This window comes from Ptychodera flava, chromosome 6 (genome assembly GCF_041260155.1).
Source record: "Ptychodera flava strain L36383 chromosome 6, AS_Pfla_20210202, whole genome shotgun sequence".
NCBI classification, from domain to species: Eukaryota; Metazoa; Hemichordata; class Enteropneusta; family Ptychoderidae; genus Ptychodera; species Ptychodera flava.
Genome location: NC_091933.1, coordinates 19626654 through 19648045, shown reverse-complemented (window position 1 = coordinate 19648045; position 21392 = coordinate 19626654). Strand labels below are relative to the sequence as shown.

The window sequence follows — 21392 nt, the reverse complement described above, 5'->3', positions numbered from 1 at the left end:
ATCTTTTATCGATCAATCTGTCTGTCTGTCCATCCATCTATCTATCTATCTTCAATCTGATCCCGAGTTCGTTTCATCTACAATCTCTGTCATCTTTGTGGCGCGCCCTCTACAGGGTCTTGTGACCGAGTGCTGCGCACCCTGATCTGTACCTACGTAGGTCAAGAAGAGAATCGGTACGGCGTCCTTACCCTAACATTTGAGCTGCCAATGCACTGCCTACCCTATTTCTGGCAGAGAATGCCGACATGATAATTAAAATAGAGTTACAAAACAGTGAGTGTAAGTGTTGTATGGATTTCAGAGCAGAGGGTATCCCGAACATATTAAAGCTTACATTTCCAAGAAACAAGGACGAAACTGATGACAACAGTGACCAAACATGACGTCATTGGTGATTGACATTAATGCACCAGGACAAATTGTTAGAACTGTTTAATGGTTCCAACAAATGTTCTTTGCAACCTGTTCATATATCAAAGTGTTCGCTCTTTGTGTGTACGAAGACACGAACGTGAGATAATGGCAATGGCAACTGCCCTGACGCTGTAGATCAAATATTAATTGATGCAGTAACTGTACTTGGAATGATATACGAGTTTAATTTTTTCCCTGACAGACATTCTATTATAAAAAGTAAATTTATCGTAAAATTTTGTAGTAAAATCGGAACTCCAACAATAGTGATGACACATAAAAAGATTGATGGCCCACTGTGAATGGTATTGGTGGGGAATAGTTTAGCTTTTGTTATCTTATTGCCAGCGCCGTTACTCTGAGCCTAGCCTCAGTGACGTATTTTACTGTGTTTTCCATTCACGCCAGCGGGAAGTACGGCAGACATTAGGTGTTTAGTTGGAGCAAATAAGGAAAGGTGAGCTGCCGTTTCTGACAGTTCCAAGGGCATCATGGGAAATGCCTGACCTAATGTGGTATCCGCAAACAAGGAAATCCACACAGAACGAAATTTTCAATTTTTTAAAAATCTAATGGCAAAATCAGATTCCACGGTGTTTTAGCTGCCGCTGGTAGTTTTATTTGAATTCCCTTGTTTATAGGTAACAGCTCAATGGTCGCGGCAAGCTGTGTTTGGAACTAGGAATCTCCCGAAATTGTTAGATAGAAAAACAACACCTATGTAAGAGACGCTTTTTAGAGAACATGGAGGTTTCTGTTTCTATTCACCACAAAATCTTTTTAAAGTATCACGGGACCATTAAAAACACATGAAACAATCTAGTGCCCATCGTCCTGTTCCAGTCACAGGAACACGACGTCTTTTGAAATCACTTGTCTGTAATTTTAATGTTGAAACATGCATTTTATTAAAATCTGTGCAAACGGAAATCGTGCAGGCAGCTATTGAGACATACAGTGAACAGTGCCCCGTGCACGGCTGTGGCCGCGCAGCTCTACTGTTAACGTTACTAACTTTATAGAAACGGCTAATTTTAAAATCACTTGTCTACAATTTTAATGTTGAAACATGCATTTTATTGATAACTGTACGAACGGAAATCGTGCAGGCAGCTTTTGAGACATACAGTGAGCAGCGCCCAAAACACGGCTGTGGCCGCTCGGGTGTCTTGTACACATTACTCTAAAGGTACGAAAGTATTTGGAAAATTTTTAAATTAGACAAAATAAACGGTTATTGGCCATCCTCGAGATTCAAACTTCAACTTAATCAAGGGAATACTTACACAAATCGATTGATCGGCTTCCTAACTTGTAAAGTCAACATCGCCCCTATCTACGGCTGATAATTAGCGCAATTTTTTTTTACGGACAAGTCCCATGCCAGCGCCATTTTCAAAGTGTGCAGCTCGAAGTTGACGCATGCGCATACTTTCCTTTTAAACCAATACGTCATTGTTAATCGTACTGATATGTGAGCCTTCAAAATGGCGGTGTCACGGGAGTTGTCCGGAGGTAAAATTTAGCGACTTACCAGCAATTACATGGCCCGGTGCAGTTTTTGTGTTTCAAGAACCCAGTCGATCGATTTAGTACCACGCATGCGACCACACAGAGAAGTTTGAATCCCCAGGGTTGCCAACAACGTTTTATTTTACGGATTTTATTTAAATTATTTTCCCAATAGTTTCGTACCTTTAGAGTATAAGATAGCCGAGCGGCCACAGCTGTGTTCTGGGCGCTGCTCACAGTATGTCTCAAAAGCTGTCCGCATGATTTCTGTTTGCACAGTTGTTAATAAAATGCAAGTTTCACCATTCAATTACAGACAAGTGATTTTAAAATTCGTCGTGCGCCTATGGTTCCAGTAAGAATACCAACATCCCCACTGTGTATACACTCAGCCGCTTCGAATCTTTAGACGTTTGTGGTCTTTTAGTGCCGTGCGCAAGCTTATATGACAATTTTTGAAAAATATTCATTTCGCCTTGGTTGCTCGAAAAAGTCCACAGAGTCGAGTAAATTAAGCCAGGGTACCGTTTGAAGATGTCGCGTTCCAGTCGCACTGCGTTGCACTACGTTCGACATGCCAGTGCTCCGTCGTCCGCTCGCACGGGTAGTCGTTACTTCGACTACAGTTCTGATTTCGGGGAACATCCAGCTGACAAGAGACCTCGGTAGGCGAGGATGGTCAGTGCCCTTGCATCAGCGAATATTTGTAGTTTGTATTGACGTGTAAGTGCAAGTTTGGAAAATGAGTATATGCCTATGTTTTTGATACAAAGAAATGAAAGCTCGTTGTTTAAGCCTCCTTGTGCTACCACTTGACCTTGCAGGCTGCGTGTTCTGCGAACAACATGCAGTTAACTCTTTCATTGAACTCTAGAATATTAATGTTGCCATGAACACAAACTTTAAAGTTGTCATCAATACCTGCAGTTAAATTTGAAGTCTCCATTTATTTGAAAGCTTACGTTTGTTGTAAAAACTCACGACAATCGTCTCAAGTATATATGTGTACACACAAGTAGTCATCTCTCTCAAGAAAAAGCCGATCATTCTTGGAACAAACTAATAAGAACCGGCACTTTGGATGATCTTTCTCGGAACGCGTCTATTGAACATCACTTATACATATGTCACCCCGGAGCATTCTGCATCTTTTCCGATACAATGCACCGCGAATGCCTACCCCACTTTGCGTCGATATTGATAATCGCCCACGCACTCTCAACTGGCAATATGGCGAGGGTTTGTTTGAAGATGTAGAGCTATGTAATCGAATTGAGAATGGAACTGTGAATGGGTTCAGTGATTCTGGTTTAGGAAAAAAACCATATGTGCTTGGACGTTTGACACTTTACGGCACGGCGGCTTGGTTTGATGTGGTGAAGTAATGCTTGTAATCATATTATTGTAAAACAAAGTAGCATAGAGCGTATTACGGGGGAACTTTTATTATCCAAAAGTGCACATACCATTACACACTCTATCAAAAATGTGCCAACCTAGGCAGACAAACACAATCTAGAAAAAAATGAAATCGAAAATTATACTAATATGCGATTTCGCAAAATGGCTAGTCTCGGGGAGTGTATACTATATAACCTTATGAAATAAAATATGTCTGACATTTGAGGTATAAATGTCACTTTAAAAGTAGACCATTATTTCAAGAGACAACCTTGTAGCGCCGCTTGTGCGTTCAATGCACATGGGATTTTTGACGTTTCATTTAGACATGGGAAAATATGGTGCACATCTTTTGACGGTTGACTAAATGGACCCTTTAAGCTGACATTCCTCTTGACTGTACCTATCTGCAGAAGCGAAAATGCCGCCGATGCAACTGTTATCGGTCTAAATAAACGAGTGAGCACTCGTGGTTTTTTGCAATTACAAGCTGGGCTGAGAAAAATATTTCCGAGCCTTTTCCTGTTGTCGATAAAGCAGCCATTTTATAATCATGACCGAGGAATCGCAAATAACGAGTCGCCGATCATAATACATTTGTACTATCTGCGCAGGACCACTTCATAAAGCTATAGCTGGACGAATTGTTCGGCAAGACCGACGGCGAACCGCAGCTATAGGTAGTATGCCACGTGGTGCGAGTAAATGAAATTCAATGCATACATTGTTCGATGGTTGCAGACGATAAATGCAGTTTCATGAAATCTTCGCGCCAACATTGAATTATGGGTAGGAATTTAATAAATCGTATCGGGAACACGTGAAAAATGAAATTGTATAATACACTGAAAACGAAAATAAGGGTCAGCGGAAATGATGCGGGGTACTAAATTTTTTCATTACACAATTCTAGCTAATTGTGCTAAATTGATTGGTGTCGCCCTTTTCTCGGGGTGCGTAATTACATAGCATTCGGCGAATTCTCCATTCTTCAACGAATAATAATTTTGAACAGCTTTCCCTTTCGCCGCATTGCAATTCCTTTCCGATGGTACTTAGTTGGATTGAACCACGGTGGCGTGTTTGCTACTCGAGACGCTCAGTTCATCCATAAAGCCAATCAGAAGACAAGGCCAACTTAAACACGTTGGTCATAAATTCAGATTAATATGGAAGGGGCAGTCATAGAAAATGCACACCATGACCCAATCCCCTTTCTTTATCCTCTAACGTGCTAGTCGCCTTACTGATTTCGTTCAGTAGAGGTCCTTCTGACAGATCAGAGGATATGAATATACAGAGGCCATTTCATTCTGTGCATGAATCGGGTGGGGGCGGGTCACCCATTTTTGTGCAAGGACATGGAAAAGCTCAACTAGTACTTTAAAACACTGCGTTGAATTCTGAATGACAAGGACTTTTAAGCGTGTTGAAATATTATGAGATATAAATTATGAAATATCTACAAGAATGTAAAGATAGAGCACTGTACATTTGATGGTATTTGCATAGTTTTAAAAACTCATACAATATTTACATGCCTTTTCAGGTATTTATATAACCATAAAAAATCTTTTTATGAAATCTATTGTCAAATACAAAAAAGTCACAGAATCATAGATCTTGGTGTTTGTATTGACATAGGATTATATCTTTGTGAAGATGTGAGTAGCGTGATTCAGTGCGCCAGGAAAGCTCTTAAATTTAGTACGACGAATAGCCATTGCATAATTAATAATGAGCTAAAAAATCGTACTTGACTCTGATCTTGCCCAAACTTGAATGTACCCGCCATTATTTGGAATAGTGTCAGTAAACACTAGTCAAAAAGAATGAAAAGAGTGTTGCATAATTTTTTACAATTTCCTTATAAATCACTGGTTTCTATAGCGATGCCTTTAAACTTTATGTGCACCATTCATAATTTGCAGTCACTAAAAACTAGAAAGAGGATTGTTGACGAGATCTTTTTTATACTAACGCATGAATGCCAAGTTTAAGCGACACGTATTTTTTTCTGGTCTTCATGTACCTGGATTTTCAACTCGGCATATGTATGTATGTATGTATGTATGTATGTATGTATGTATGTATGTATGTATGTATGTATGTATGTATGTATGTATGTATGTATGTATGTATGTATGTATGTATGTATGTATGTGTGTGTATGTGTGTGTGTATGTATGTGTGTGTGTATGTATGTATGTATGTATGTATGTATGTATGTATGTATGTATGTATGTATGTATGTATGTGTGTATGTGTGTGTGTATGTATGTATGTATGTATGTATGTATGTATGTATGTATGTATGTATGTATGTATGTATGTGTGTGTGTATGTATGTATGTATGTATGTATATATGTGTGTATGCGCATAATTATGTATTTATGTGAGCATTTTTATACATACGAGTTATTTACTCTACGAGTTATTTGCATAATACAAGTTAACATCCATGTGTCATGTACGCGAGCAAATGGTACAGGTGATATACCACAGATCTCCTGTACAAAATGCAGGATCACTACATGTATTTATTGGAATAATTATTCAGTATTCGTGTTGAGATGCTAATATCTAGCTATAGTCTTACTGACTTCACATGAAAAATACGTTGCACCAACAGGGTTGTAAGGATTTAATATAATTAACCTAATTTGCTGTGAATTCCCCGATACGATAGCATATCATGGCTAGTATAGACGTTCCTAGGGCGATGCCCCGAGGGACGTCTTGCACCATCAACTGCCGTCCTGGTTACCACCCAAGGGCTTCAACATAACTGTATTTGTTTTTACCTGAGAGCTATCAATGGCGACATGAAGCGAAATATGATGCAACTGGCGTTGTGTCACCCTTGTTACCATAGCAACCGATAGATCAAGGGGCGCTGTCACCAGAGGAGCTAGTTTATTTCTTTGGATTTTGTACAAACATCATTAAGCAAACAGGGGAAAGGCGGTTATTTATTAAATCCTCCTTAACAACAAGATGCCTTTCTATTTAATGGAGACTCACCCGCAACGCCTTCCGCATCTCGGCTACCTGGATTGGATAGCTTCTTGACTGTGGGAGATAGTGCCTCTCCACGGCGCGCTTCCTGGAAACACAGAAATGACTGAAAGAATTTAGCCATTCATTTGATTTCGATAGAGTGACGTAAAACGGGCAAGACAGGACTTTGTTACAGTGATTGCACTTGATCAAATTTTTCTCTTTTTTGCAGCAAAGATAAAGTGGAACTGCAGAAGAGAAATTGGCCGTACATGGTTTGAATACAAACACAATAGATTTCTTGTAAGTGCAAGGATACGCGGGCTTTTCAGATAATTCTAGTATCTCGAGCATTGCCGAATGAGTTTTCGCCTGAGAACGATTCCATGGTCCCATCGGCAGAATACGATTTTGAGATGCGTCGAAACAGGATTCGGATTTTGTGTGAATTATCTGTTGGCTCGGTATTATTCTGGTAAGTTTTTTTTACTCCTGTGGGTGTACACTTCTGGATGTAAGCCTTATTATATTACACCCAGTTGGTTGGGACTATATATACATACATATATATATATATATATATATATATATATATATATATATATATATATATATATATATATATATATATATATATATATATATATATATATAAGGATATGGAAAATGTCAATGGAGGACAATCTTGGCATTTTTCAGAACAGTGAGTGCTAAGGTATGGTTGAATTTCGATTTTGGCGAGGGTTGGTCGAGCTAAACTGTTGAAGTCAGGCGGCGTCCGAACAGGGCGAATATTTAGGTCTGTGCCCAGTCTGTTGGTGTGTCATTTGAAGCAAATGTGATTAATTCATTTATCACATGAACTGGCCCGAATTCCCACCTGTGTGACGTAGAACAGGACGGATAAGAAATCCGAATTACCCCTGTTGTACGTCATCAACCGGAACTTTTTTCTTTCATGGTACCGTTCATACATGCAGGCGTCGCGACACGAACATATTTGTTGTGATCGATGCCGTGCTAGCTCGCATGTTATTTGTACAAAAAGGTGACCCGATAAATCCAGACATGGAAACATAGAAGGCAAATTTGTCAAACGAAATTTCAAGTCGCTAAAACAGTAGCATTTCCCGAGAATCGAATGGAGATACCGACGATCGTTATTTTAATGGCTCAGTACCGTCTCGGCTCCAGTCGAGTCGTGTGGACGTCGTACCTGGCGACCCCGGTTGGCGATAAAACCGAAACCTACACCTCAAACTGAATAAATGAGTGTAGTATAATCTTCGGGAAAGCGACATAGGAGGCACAAGCCTAAAGTCATTCGACTAACAACGATCAATTTCCTTAATCACACAAAAACTCCGTAAAGTCTCGCTGGGAATCAAACTTGCAGCGCGGCATAATGCTGTACATAGCGAAGACATAAGCTGTCGAGCTGTGTGCAGCGCTGTGGAATCCCATGTACTTCGAAAGTTGACTCAGACAACACTCAAAACAGAGTTTCCGTCAACAAAATTAGGATGTATCCATGGACGAGATATGTGTCAATGCAAACACCAAAGTTCATAAGACGAAAACATTGATGACCGAGATCGGGATTGACGAGTTGACACCGGCAGAGATGGGTGACGGCAACGTTGTGGGCACAGACATGCAATGAGTGTGTCATCGAACGGAATCTTTCGCGCTCGCAAAGGTCGTAAACTTGTGTGATATTTTGAAAGCCACGGCATCTCTGAGAATGAGAATTACTGTTTAGATCGTGTCGTCTCATTTACTTCATAAATATAATCGTAAATATTCTACGTAACTCTGAATACTATGGTTATTCTTTGCTAGCACGGTGAAAGCTATGTCCGCCGATGGCCAACTTGCCTTGGCATCGGTACAACGCGAGACAATGATTGACACGTTCACGTGACCGAATCCGTATGTCTGGTTGGTGGAGATACCCTTTAATGTAGCAAATTTCAGCTTGATGGGATTTATGAATGAAAGTATCTCCTGGGTGACGGGCCGCTTTACTCTTTGAATGAAAGTAATCCGCGTAAGTAAAACACAAATCGCTACGAAATTCATGCAATTTGTTACGATAATTTTGATCAATCTACGTTAAAAGAAAAATAAGAAGACTGTTCATGTGATAAATATATAATCCCATGGTATTTTTCTCTGGGATTATATATAATTATCACATGAACTGGCCCGAATTCCCACCTGTGTGACGTAAACAGGACGGATAAGAAATCCGAATTACCCCTGTTGTACGTCATCAACCGGAACTTTTTTCTTTCATGGTACCGTTCATACATGCACTGATGCAGGCGTCGCGACATGAACAGATTTGTTGTGATCGATGCCGTGCTAGCTCGCACGTTATTTTTACAAAAAGGTGACCCGATAAATCCAGACATGGAAACATAGAAAGCATATTTGTCCAACGAAATTTCAAGTCGCTATAACAATAGCTTTTCCCGAGAATCGAATGGAGATACCGACGATCGTTATTTTAATGGCTCAGTATAACGTCTCGGCTCCAGTCGAGTCGTGTGGACGTCGTACCTGGCGATCCCGGTTGGCGATAAAACCGAAACCTCAAACCTCAAACTGAATAAAAGAGTATAGTATAATCTTCGGGAAAGCGACATAGGAGGCACAAGCCTAAAGTCATTCGACTAACAACGATCAATTTCCTTAATCACACAAAAACTCCGTAAAGTCTCGCCCGAAATTAAACTTGCAGCGCGGCATAATGCTGTAGCGAAGACAAGCTGTCGAGCTGTGTGCAGCGCTGCGCTGTGGAATCCCATGTACTTCGAAAGTTGACTCAGACAACACTCAAAACAGAGTTTCCGTCAACAAAATTAGGATGTATCCATGGACGAGATATGTGTCAATGCAAACATCAAAGTTCGTAAGACGAAAACATTGATGACCGAGATCGGGATTGACGAGTTTGACACCGGCAGAGACCGGTGACGGCAACGTTGTGGGCACAGACATGCAATGAGTGTGTCATCGAACGGAATCTTTGGCGCTCGCAAAGATCGTAAACTTGTGTGATATTTTGAAAGCCACGGCATCTCTGAGAATGGGAATTACTGTTTCGATCATGTCGTCTCATTCACTTCATAAATATAATTGTAAATATTCTAAGTAACTCGTGTTTTTCGCGGAGCCGCACAACTTCTCGCCTTCGGCTCGAAGTTGTACGGCTCCGCTAAAAACACTCGTATACGATGACGTCAAACAGAGAAAAATACCATGGGATTATATATAAGTATATGCAATATTGCCGAAGAAATTCATTTTATGGACATCTTGGATTTGGTTTTAGGCAGACGTTTTCGAACTTTCGCAAAGGAGGGAAACTCCGGTTGGGGGGCACGACATTTTCCATTTTCCAATAATCTCTTAGTTACAGTTAATTAAGAATTGAAGTTTTTGAAATTAACACTCTTGACAATATTGACCCAGGCTCTTTTTATCTTGCTATAAGACCCCAATTTCTGTAATTTTCAACACCAAACCTTCTGAAAATACATCATTTGGAGATGTACTATGTCTCTCAAAAAGCCCGGCAGGTTCATCGGACTGCGTTCTGGCGTGAGATTTGCAAGGTGCGAGACCCTAAAATATGCACTGCGCATTCCAAGGCTTCTACTAGTGCAGTACAGTATCACAAAAAAAAACGTTGCAGGGTCGTCACTTGCGCATATCCCAATGTTTTCTGTCAACTACAAGTATTACCCTCGGGCTTACAGCGGTTTCTACTCATGTTATATCTGTGTTGCGGTAACTTTTGACCCACAGCGAGATCGAAATTAACTGGCTTACTTATTTACTGAAAATGTAGGTCAATTTCCAATCCAGGTACATCTTGCAACCATGAAGCAGTTTGCGTCCGAAAAGTGAGACAAGACACGTACTTTTCTCCAGCTCAGACTCGATCAGTTATTTACATCCCAAGTGCAGATATATTGTAGCAGCTGACCGGATCAAACGGCGAGCAAATGCACTGACATCGCGAACAAGGAAAAGCGCATGGAAATACTTCATCCAATATCCCAACTTTTGTAAAATGAAACACTGCTATCAAAGCCGCAGAATGCATTTGGATAGATATTTTGCACGTGTTTATTGAATACATACGCCCATTAATTGGCGCGAAATGTTCGAATTCAAAACAAGGACGCTTGCTAATTTTGATGTTCCTGAAAAATGACGAGAATGGTAAACGATCAATTTCCGAACAATACGGTTTCCCGTACGGTAGCGACAGGTCGCGTGGTTCTCTTAAGAAAAACGCTTACAGTGATTTTCATAAATTTACATGAATTGACGCCATTTACTGTTCAGGTGCATGTCTTGTCGGCGACGAGATGCCCAGGGACGTGATTACGTCAGGAACATTTTCTTCATTTCTTTCTGAAGCCTCACGACGTACTAGGCGATTGTCTTCGCGACGATCAACCCCCTCCCTCCCTGGGGGGGGGGGTGACTATGATGACATCATAGCGATGATGGTTGTGTTGATCAGTGTCGATAGGGTTTACCTATACGCTATCACAATACATGCCGATTGTCGACTCCGCGCTATTCAATTACGCGCAACTTCAAGTCCCTGGACCGACAAACCGATCACTGGCGACCGAGTAATAAGCTTGCCATGATATGACGTCATCGAAGCTGCCATGAACAGGGACATGTCACAGGGTCGACTTACCTACTGTGAATGCGTTTTTCTATGGCAAAACAAATGAGCCAGAGACAGAGGAGCAGACCAACCGCCGTGCATAGTCCTCCTATAACAGGCCCTAGTGCGTCGTCCGAATTGCTTTGTTCTGAGAGAGAGAGAGAGAGAGAGAGAGAGAGAGAGAGAGAGAGAGAGAGAGAGAGATGTTAAGTCGTCAGGTGATAGTTGTAAATCGCATCAACCTATTATAAGAGAACATAAATTTACATGCAAATGGGCGCACCTGGAGAGTTCTGAATCTAACTTCTTCATTACGAAAAATGTTTGTTTTTTTTCAGGGGGCGCTTTTAATTAGACAAAAAAGATATATATTTTTTGAATTTCCATTTACATGCCTCCGGGATGTTTTTACTATTTCATTTGTAATTGGATGCGACTCAAAAAATCCCAAAATTTTACGTGTTTTAAAAAATTGCGAAATAATTTTAGGGTTTGAAATAGAGTGGATCGGGTTACCGGAAAAACATATTTTTATATCTTGCCTTGCTAAAAATGTGACCCTTTTCGGTTATGTTGATTTGTAATATTGTTTCTCGTGGATCCAGTATTCTGTTCATCCGACAGATTGACATAATTATGGCAATGCTGTCATTTCTAGGAAATGTCACTAACAACCTACGAATGTTCAAAGAGCTACCAGACACGCCGCTCTTCATACCACAACTAAGTAAAATGTAATGAAGCGCAACTTTAATTATATGAGAGGATACTTGACATATGGCATCGTCTAGTAACTCAAATGAGCTACCGGGACTCGAAAGAACGGCCCTTAAGTTGAATCAAATGCACGAGCACGTTTTTGAGCGCTTGGTTTAATGGAACAAAAGCTAAATTTGAACTTATTTACAAAACGTAACATTTCTTTTTGTGACGTGTGAAAAATAGCGACAACCAGAACCAGAGATAACTGTGCTGGTTTTAATAGATAATGGGCGAAAAATATAATACCGTTTTCGTGGTAACGATTTTCATGTTTCTCTACCGTTTCCAACGTTTCTGGTACTGCAGATTCTATTTCTCATGTTTCTTAGAGCAAGTCTGATCTCTTACATTAAGGAGACACACAAAACAAACACGAGTCTCGTGAGCAGTGACCAGACGATCTATAAAGGGTTTGTAAGTCACCTGTCAGTAATATTTTAGTATTTTCTGACAAGGCAGGTCATTTTCTTCACTTGTTATCGCTTAAAGACCATCAAAATTGAAATATTGCATGTAAAAGTACTTACAATTTCTTGATATGTGCACTGTAGCAAAGAGGTTTGACAAGGAATATGATGGAACAAAAATGGTGATCCCGACTTACATTTTGCAATGCGTGGCAAGAAATGCATCTTACCCTTTGACAAAACTATACCATTTCTTTTTGGCGTAGCTTTCTAAAACGTTTCTTTACAGAATGACTTTACAATTCATGAAGACATGAGAGGGTTGTTGGCTAAGTAAGGTTATCGTTATCACATTTCTTCGGAAACAGTGAAGATGACTCAGCACTTTTCCAGGGGAGGGGGAGGTGCAAGGAGAGAAACCACTTTTTAATACAATGCTCAAAATGGCTTCTCTTATACCAGACTTTGCGAAATTCAAAAAATGAAAACATTACAATGTCATTGTGTTTGCTTGCAAATCAATGGCACTGGTTGACACTGTACGAGCCATGGATAAAGTCCTCTAACTCCAACGAACGTTTGGATGGGAAGTTCACCTATCGAACAAGATGAAATGTTGGCACAGTGACGTCATCGGTCAAAATCGGCAACAATCTTTGGGGAAATTAAAAGTAATGGAACGCTAAACTCAAGGCGTTGGCAGTAAATTTATGTCTGGTTCTGCAACTTTCTGGCAAGATACGATTCTTTCGTACCTCTTCAGGGACACATCCGTAATGAAGATGTATCGTCTTGGTGTATTGAGAGCAACACAATAATTTGACTCGACCCCTCAGATGTCAAGTACTATATGAGTTCTGCGAATTGCAAACCGATAAAAATCGTGCAAAAGTCAACGCTTGTAATAAATTATTGTGTCAATGGGTCAAGCATATCCCGTGATCTTGGCGACGAATGTTATTATACAGCGGCGACAGGATTGCTCTGTCGTACACATGAACAATAAGAGTGACGTTGGTCGGTGAATATCCATCACTTAATAATTTGTGGATGTTTTCCGGATGAATAGCCAGCCTTACGGTCCCGGTTTCTGGCTAATACATTCCTCGCAAAGACCCTGACAATTTTCAATCATGGCGTGCTTCCGAAAGTATGGAACTTGTCTAGACAAGCAGTAGTAAGATGATTGGCCACATTGCTACAGAGGCCCTGATGAAGCAACCTATGTGACGTCTCCGATTGTGTGCACTTGTGAGCTCGCGTAGACTGGGGTTTGGAGAACGGGAAATTAATACGAGAGAGAGAGAGAGAGAGAGAGAGAGAGAGAGAGAGAGAGAGAGAGAGAGAGAGAGAGAGAGAGAGAGAGGAGAGAGAGAGAGAGGGGAGAGAGAGAGGGGAAGGGGTGGCGTGCTCAGATGCGTATGAGGTTGAGTCTGCGTGATAGTGAGGGGATCGTGTTTTGCTGGAGGTCGCTGGTAAACCCCAAATTTGCCTAATTTACTGTTTTATCAAGATTTTAGGATATACGTGACTTTTGCAAACACTTGTAACCGGACATCTCTTTGTCGATTATTGTTACATTTCGTGATCGCTGCACCGAGTATCGGGAGTGAATCCCTAAAATATGTGTTGTTTTATTTGTTTATTTGTTCACGGCCGGTAATTATAACAAAAATATTGCGGCCATTGTGGGTATGAAATTACATTTGTATAAGTCCTTGATCGACCAGGCTTTCGCTTGTGTAGGAATGTACCATTAAATTTTGGAAGCTTAGGGACGTACCATCAGATCCTTGGAGCGGTTGAGAGAAAAAAGATATGCAGTTGTTTGTGAAGAAAGTCATGCGTACTTTCCCCTAAAACTTTCGCATTTTGTCACGACCGATGTTGTAGTTTTCACACTTTGTACTCCCGTATATTATTCAGTCAACCACCGATGATTTGTCTATTTCTTATAATCTTTTGCTGATATTTTCCTGGTAAGCTACCATGCGTTCTGGTGGTCGCGATCGGCTAGCAGAACTAAAGTACTGTCTTCGATAACACTTTCACGTTTAGGTTAGGTTGGGTAAACGATCAAAAATAATAGTTGAAATGACGCATGTCTTTGGATAACCTGTAGTCACAGAAGGACTGTGGACTGACAGAAACACAAGACGTAGCGACACCATTCGATTGGAAGTGAAATGATTTCGTTGTGGAGCGGAGGTCTCATTTCTCTGCCTCACACAAACAAGCTGCTCTTATCGTTTCGACCTTCCCTCGACACCGATTAAAAAATCTCGCAAGCCTCGGCACGGTAGCGGCATCGAACAAAAATTGTAAACTCTGAATGCGACGAAGGGTGGTAAGCGCGGGGCGTACCGCGCGATCAAAGTAAGGTGTGTAACTTTCTGTGGGGTAATTACATATTAGCTTTCTCCCAGGCAGGTGTATGACGTCATTGCCGGGAAATGTGGCGGAGAGGAAATGAGTACATTTTAGGGACTTTGTTTTGTTTAGATATTAATGTACAGAAACGCTCGCATGGGTACATATTTTAATAGGCATCAATAATGGACGACTACACTTTCGATATATGTGTTGCAGATAACATCGCACAACCTAATCGTTGAAATTCAGCGACTTGGTACTGGTTGCATCGCTTGATGAAAGGCGAGCAGAAATCTTACCTATGCCAGTTGAATTTGCCGAAGTCGAGTTGTCAAGTGGACAACATCCAATCGCTCTGGTTGTCATGGAAACCTGAGTGCTGAACGGGAACGTGGAGTTATTTGCATATGATGAGGATTGGTTCTCGAAAGAGAAATGAGCTTTCGTTCCATTCTCGAAAAGTTCCGGTGTAATTGTGTAGCTATGAGATTCCGTCGCATTCCTGGGGAACACAAATCTTTCTGTGGTCGGCAAGAGTCGAGAAATCGCTCTCTTTGAAGTCTGGCCACTCCGTAGCGGCGATTGCATGCTCACGGCGAGATGTCTGGCCTCCTCGTCTCTGAGCGCGAGCTCTTCTGCAACAGGCATCGCATCTGTGCCGTTCGTCCTATTTGCAGTCGTCATGGCGATACTGTACTCTCATCCAATTGCAAAGCGGGGATGTAAATACTGTAAGGAATGTCGTCCTGTCCTGCCAAGAGAGTGGAACAGAATCATCAATCGAAATATCTGGCAAGAACCAGCAATCCCGGTAACAGTCGCCCGATTCCCTCTTGTACAGTCTGCAACAAAACATAAATGTTAATAACGCGAGACTGCAGACGAGACTTCGGTGTAGATTCAACTGTAACTCTCAATGCGAAGTAACATTTTATCTGGAAGCAGAGCTTACTGAAACAATTTAGGTGATAAAATTGGTCTCTTAGCCTCCACCTCTCCTATCGTGTTACACTGCAAGTACGTGCAAAACTGTGCACCGATACCCTCAGACATGAGTCCCAACGTGTTGAAATTAGGATGGAGTTGCATGTTTTCCATCATTTCGATAAAGTCGACTTAAAGTGCGTCACTTGGACGTGTACAATCTTGTTTTCCTATTGACGTGGCACCGTTTGATGAGCGTTTTAAACTGATAATGCTTTGCTGCAAAAACAACGGTCCAATGGCACACCGACGGTGGCAGCACTCCGCGAGATTAAGGCAATCTCCTTTGACGTAGATCGTTTTACAACCCTGACATGCAGATATTTTGTAGCTGTTCAGAGATCTACTGGTCTACTTTTATGAGATTACCGATAAATTCATATCCTAATTCACCTTTGAACGACACTGTTTTCACCGTGCGCATGCGCCGGCAACGTTTCGAAGGGTCTCTGCGCTGCACTTTGGTTATAATTGTCTGCTTCGAACAAATTGAAATGTACGCCCGTCGCATGTCGAGATTCTGCTGATAATTCCGGGAGATGATCAGAGGCCGAAATATAGTAAAAAACACATGAACAAACAAAAGAAAACACAATACAAAATGTTATACAGTGTACTAGTATTCAGTACATGTTTATGTCTTGTAAACATTTCGATGGCGTTGTGTTTTCCAATGCAGGATTACTCAGCCTTGGTCTCGTCTCAGAGAGTCTGAGTGTCCTTGCTTGTTTTCAAATCGCTTCATCAAATCGTCAGACCCAATCTGTGAGTATCACTTCAAACACAAAGATCACCGGGCCAGAAAGTTCGGATAAAATGATCTATGGTTTATGGGGTTGAAATCGAAATTTGTAGCTTTGTATCGTGACGGTCTACCGATTCCGAAGCTGCTTTTGCCAATAATTTACTAATCTAACACGGTAACGATCAGCAAAAAAATGATGAAATATCCAATCTATACCGCTTTCGATAATCAAAGACTTTAATGTCACCAAATTAACGCACCATGTTGGAATATATACAATTAATTCTTCTCGCGCCAAATTTCCGGTCGATATTTAATGTTTTGATCAAACGGCAGTTAAAGGCAGATACTGGGGAATACGCTTATCCTAGGGTTTAAGTAACGTGTCGCGTTATCACAGCGATAGGTATATCCCTTTCCGTACTTCGCGGAGAATTTTTAGCTTCAACGATACAAAGACCTTTCTTGAGCTAATCCTACGCTGCCTATACGATTGAAAAAAAAACAAGTGGTTGATTAAGGTTGTCCTTGTGTGCTGTACTTTCGTTTTTATTGCGTTGTTTGTAGTGTTACCTTTCCTTGGGCATCCTAACAGTGTAATATACAGCAAATGTCAGAGCGTGTCCGGTTTCACTGACGTCATCGATGTTTGAAAACACATCAAGTGGAGTCCAAATTACCAGGAAAATATTTTACGACTGGGTTTTGTTCCTATGGCAAACCTTTAAACAAATCACTGCTGTCCAAGTAGCGGTGTTCTTGATCACCAAATGATCAAGAAGCTGTTATGTTCCCGACGCGCTTCACTGCAGAACATTCCATCACTGGGGTGAAACAGAACGTTGTTCTGAAGTCGTTTACTTCAGCCGGAGCTATGCAGATAAAACATGCATTGTTTATTCTGAGCGTGTTTGCCATAGCCACAGGTGCCTGGGTTGCCGGTGTACATTCATAGAGAGAGATCTCTCTCTGTGCATGTACACCGGCAACCCAGGCACCTGTGGCCATAGCTGTCTTGAACGCTCGGCGATAATTTCACTTGTTGCGCAGAACAGAACAATTATTTCCACGAAGGGTTGGGTATCTGAGACGCAAGTGCACCCGAAATATGTAACTTGAGTATCTTACATGTACAATTTGCGAGCTGGCGAATACGCGCACTACATGCAACCCCATATATTCTGTGTACATTGTTTTACAAAGCATCAGTAGCTAGCATGTCTATTGGAAACAAGAGGACTGGCGCGTTTTGGACATTTGACAAGAGCCTGTTATGCCCAATGCAAAATCAACGGTATTCAAGGTAAACTTGAAACGCTCATATTTCGATCGGCAGGAGCAAAAGTGATTGCGCAACGCCAACTCACGGACGATGGAAAACGTGTAAATGTTCCACGGACAAGCATCAATGGTCTTACGGGGAAAAAGCGTTGAATCAAGGTTAGGGAATTTAAGTGTAGGCGGCAACTTGTTAACAAGAAATTACGAGCATAATGAGAGACACATGCAAACAGCAGCATACCTGGTCCACCAAGTTGACTTATCGACAAACTAAAAACATGTATCAAAGATCTCGTTTTAATGCGCTGAAATAACATCTACAACACTACAATATGTCTCCTGGGAAAGTACCGAGGAACAAAATGCCCTCTGGTGACCCGTACTTGTCGTAATTTTTGATATACATTTTACTGTGAGTTGGGTGGATTTCACTGCAAGAAGAAAATGTATTCTGTATCTTCGTCAAAACAAACAAAAACAAAACAAACGCGCGCATCAGCGTTTCCTGGCGAGTGTAGTTAAGATTACTATCTGAAATGATGTCTGAAGAATTGGTTACCTGTCGCGATGCACCCGTCGAGTGAGACAACACTTGAATGTCTGTGAATGTAGATTGAGCTACTGATAAGGCGTTGTACTCGTGTCGTAAATTCAGAAAAATAACCAGGACCGGGGTCTTTAACATGCCTAACAGGTAACTACGCTGTCAAATGGCGCGTGACAAAGCTATGTTGTTAAATCTGTAGCATCCGTACCTTCCAATAAATCTAAATCACACGACAAGAAGACAGAACTGCTGGATCTGGATGCAAGGTCCAGCATAGTTTGCTTTGAAATAATAAATCCCTCAAAATCTTTTTGTAGCTCTGAGGGCGGTCATGGAACTTCGGAATGTACATGAAAATCGCAGTGAGGGATAATACGTAATACAGGTTGAATGCATTGTCCATTGAGCCGGCGGATTATTGTCGAGAATGAAAGGCAACAAGGCCCAGTTGATTAATAATGTCCAAATTACAATATGTGGGGGTGTCGATGACGTACTAGTGCTACTCTGACAGATTTAGCAAAAAAAACCCACAAAACCCCTACATGTCTATCTCACTGAGTGTGTCCTAGGAACTGAGAAGAGGTCTGACATTACGCGCTGCTGGAAATTGTGGGGAGATCCTTGATTGATAAATTTGACGAAATTCTCTGAAATTCAAATACATTGCCTTCCCAACGCCTAACATGTCCAACGAGAGGGCATTTTTTGTGAGATATGTACTTAAAATGCAATAGCACCACTACACATACACGTGTATTGCATGAGCTTTCTGTGAGGTGAGGTACTTGCAAGAACGCGATAATTTTACGGATACGCTGTTCGTATGGCCGTTCTACCTGTTGCGGACAGGAAATCGATAGGTCGCTGCGGTCGAAATCAGTTTGTGCATGATGTTCGCTGATTATGTTGCATTTTGATTGATGTGGAGAGACGGGGATTGAGGGAACAAGGTCATTCTCTTACAGATGATGACCGGTGCTGGCGTCATCTTCATACCTAATTTGTGACACTCGTTTCTTTGCCGCAAATTTGAATTCTATTTTATCTCGAACATCATGTCGAATTGTTGTTTCCACTGCTCGAATAAATGTTATCACTTCACCTGCGGCATACTATAATAAGAACCGATGATGTCATCGATATCGTCGATTGATATGCTATACCTGTCTATGCCATATGCTATACTGAGGGCCCCAGGCAATGTGACAAAAATATGGTCACACCCAACAATCTAATCTAAGATATTAAAAAAAACCCAGCGACATTAAGGTTTTATGGCGAAGCAACAAACAATAACCATGACAGCAACAAGGGCAAAAATGACGTCAGAAGAACTACATTATACTATATTGTAGCTTTGAGAACGCCTTCTTTGAAGCGAAGCACGAGCGCTAGTTTTCCTTTGGGGGGGGGTTGAGGCGGGGGAGGGGTTCTCTCCTTTGAAGATTAATTAATTTCCTTATTGATGGATAGGTAGTCACTTGTTTATTTTGTTTTGCCATCGAATTGTATAAACGGTTGAATGAATCGCGGATATAGAGACGTCTATCATAGGGTACGTGCGTGCGGTGCACGAACTCATTTGTGGCCCGTTTGTGCGACTGCGCATGTGCGGCTTTCTTGTGCAAAGAGCGATGTATATCTTCCACAACGTTTGGCTGAAGCACATGTGATGAGGGAACTGTGGCTGACAAGTCAAAATGACAAAAAAGTTTATTCTACGCGAAAAGTGTTGCACTTTTCAATCCTCTCAAATATTCCTGGGTACTGTGCTTATCCGTACTACTGGCTTCCCTGTACGACCTTACAGCGCAGCGCCTAAGATTTGTGATAGCATGCATATGGCAGGTTGTATACTATAGGGGCACTTTTAGCAGTTATTCGGTCCTATGTCGACCCTGACGGCGGAAATTGAAATAAACTAAGCTGTGCATGCTGTGGCAGTAACTGATGAAGCTATACAGAGACACAGTCAGGAAAATTAATCGAAAGGTTCATACAGTGGCGCAGCTTTGTCGCTGGAGATCACATTAGATTTCTTGTATTTCTACGCATAAATTAAGCGTAGTCATAACAGAGTACAATTTGGCCGATGTGTTGCATTCTGGACATGAAGCACAACCATACAGGAGCGCCAATGTGAACAGACTACGATTAGGTGTTTTTAATCGATGTATGTTTCGCAACTCGGTGCATAACAGCACAAAATGTAATAACATGACCGTTTTATAGAGAGGGTCATCGGTAGGAACGCACGCAGATTAAGAAACAACCTGAAAACACTAACAAACCATCTTCGGTTTGCCGTGTTAGAAGTTAGTGAACGCACGACAAAAATAAGACAGAAATAGCTGGATCATGAAATGCTGCGAAGTTTTATTTTACATTTCGAAGCCAGTTATTAATAGATTTGACATTTAATACGTTGATTTCATCGATGTTATTTCACAAGTGTTATATTGTCACATTTGAAGTAGCACATATAAACAGTTTGAGAGACCTCGGTACAACTTGGTTCAGCTGAAATCTACATACATCCATAGTTGCCTGACCTGCTGTAGGCATTACCTTTACATTGAAATAAAGTTTTTCAATTAGCGACCACTCAAATGTTTGCCAATCATTGCGGGAGAGGAAAGAGGTGTCACCGGTTAAGACTATGTCATCGGAGTGAGGGTTCGCTCCACAGGTTGAGGCTAGTCGCTGACATTGCGCGTGCACCGGAAAAGTAATATGCAATAATACTGGAGTATCGTTTTGGCTCTGGCGGATTTGATTTGATTTGATTTAATTCGATTTGATTTGAAATGTACATGTAGTTCAGTCACAGAAATGCACGCGTTTGAATATGTATTCTTGTCAGAAGTGTGAACGGGGGAAACAACCAGAAACCTGACATCATTCTTGTCATTTGATACAGGGATTCGATTACATGTACCACGGGGTTGGTTGTATGGGTTTGCATGGAATGGCGAGCTGTGTCGTCGATATTCTACCATCTGAAAAGAAATACACTGGCTATTCATAAAACACCAAACGGAACTAGTAACAGCAGCTTTCGGTTAGCTCTAAAATGCAAATCACCCCCGATTGCGCTGAATACATCAACAAATCAGTGTGTAACACTAAAGAGAGTGACAGTGTACCTATAAGTCTTGTTACACTGTAATATATATATATAATATATATATATATATATGAGCGAATCGCAAACTCATCGATATTCTGCCATCAAGAAGAAGAATTATCTCTGAGTCAAG

At 41.2% G+C, this 21392-nt stretch overlaps 1 protein-coding gene across 27 annotated transcripts in view; it reads right to left on the bottom strand.

Moving 5' to 3' along the window:
* LOC139135072 (uncharacterized) overlaps window positions 1-21392 on the bottom strand; it is a 48760-nt gene that overhangs the window by 7766 nt on the left and 19602 nt on the right. For 10 of the 27 annotated variants that reach the window (XM_070702274.1, XM_070702285.1, XM_070702299.1 and 7 more), the window contains exons 3-5: window positions 14872-15323; window positions 11061-11178; window positions 6356-6455 (exon numbers count right to left, since the gene is read on the bottom strand). In XM_070702274.1, coding sequence (XP_070558375.1) covers window positions 6356-6455; window positions 11061-11178; window positions 14872-15256 — 603 coding nt within the window. In that variant the 5' untranslated portion in view covers window positions 15257-15323. Of the gene's footprint in view, window positions 1-6355; window positions 6456-11060; window positions 11179-14871; window positions 15415-21392 lie in introns of all 27 variants that reach the window. The other 17 variants (XM_070702295.1, XM_070702302.1, XM_070702288.1 and 14 more) reach the window with 4 other exon arrangements.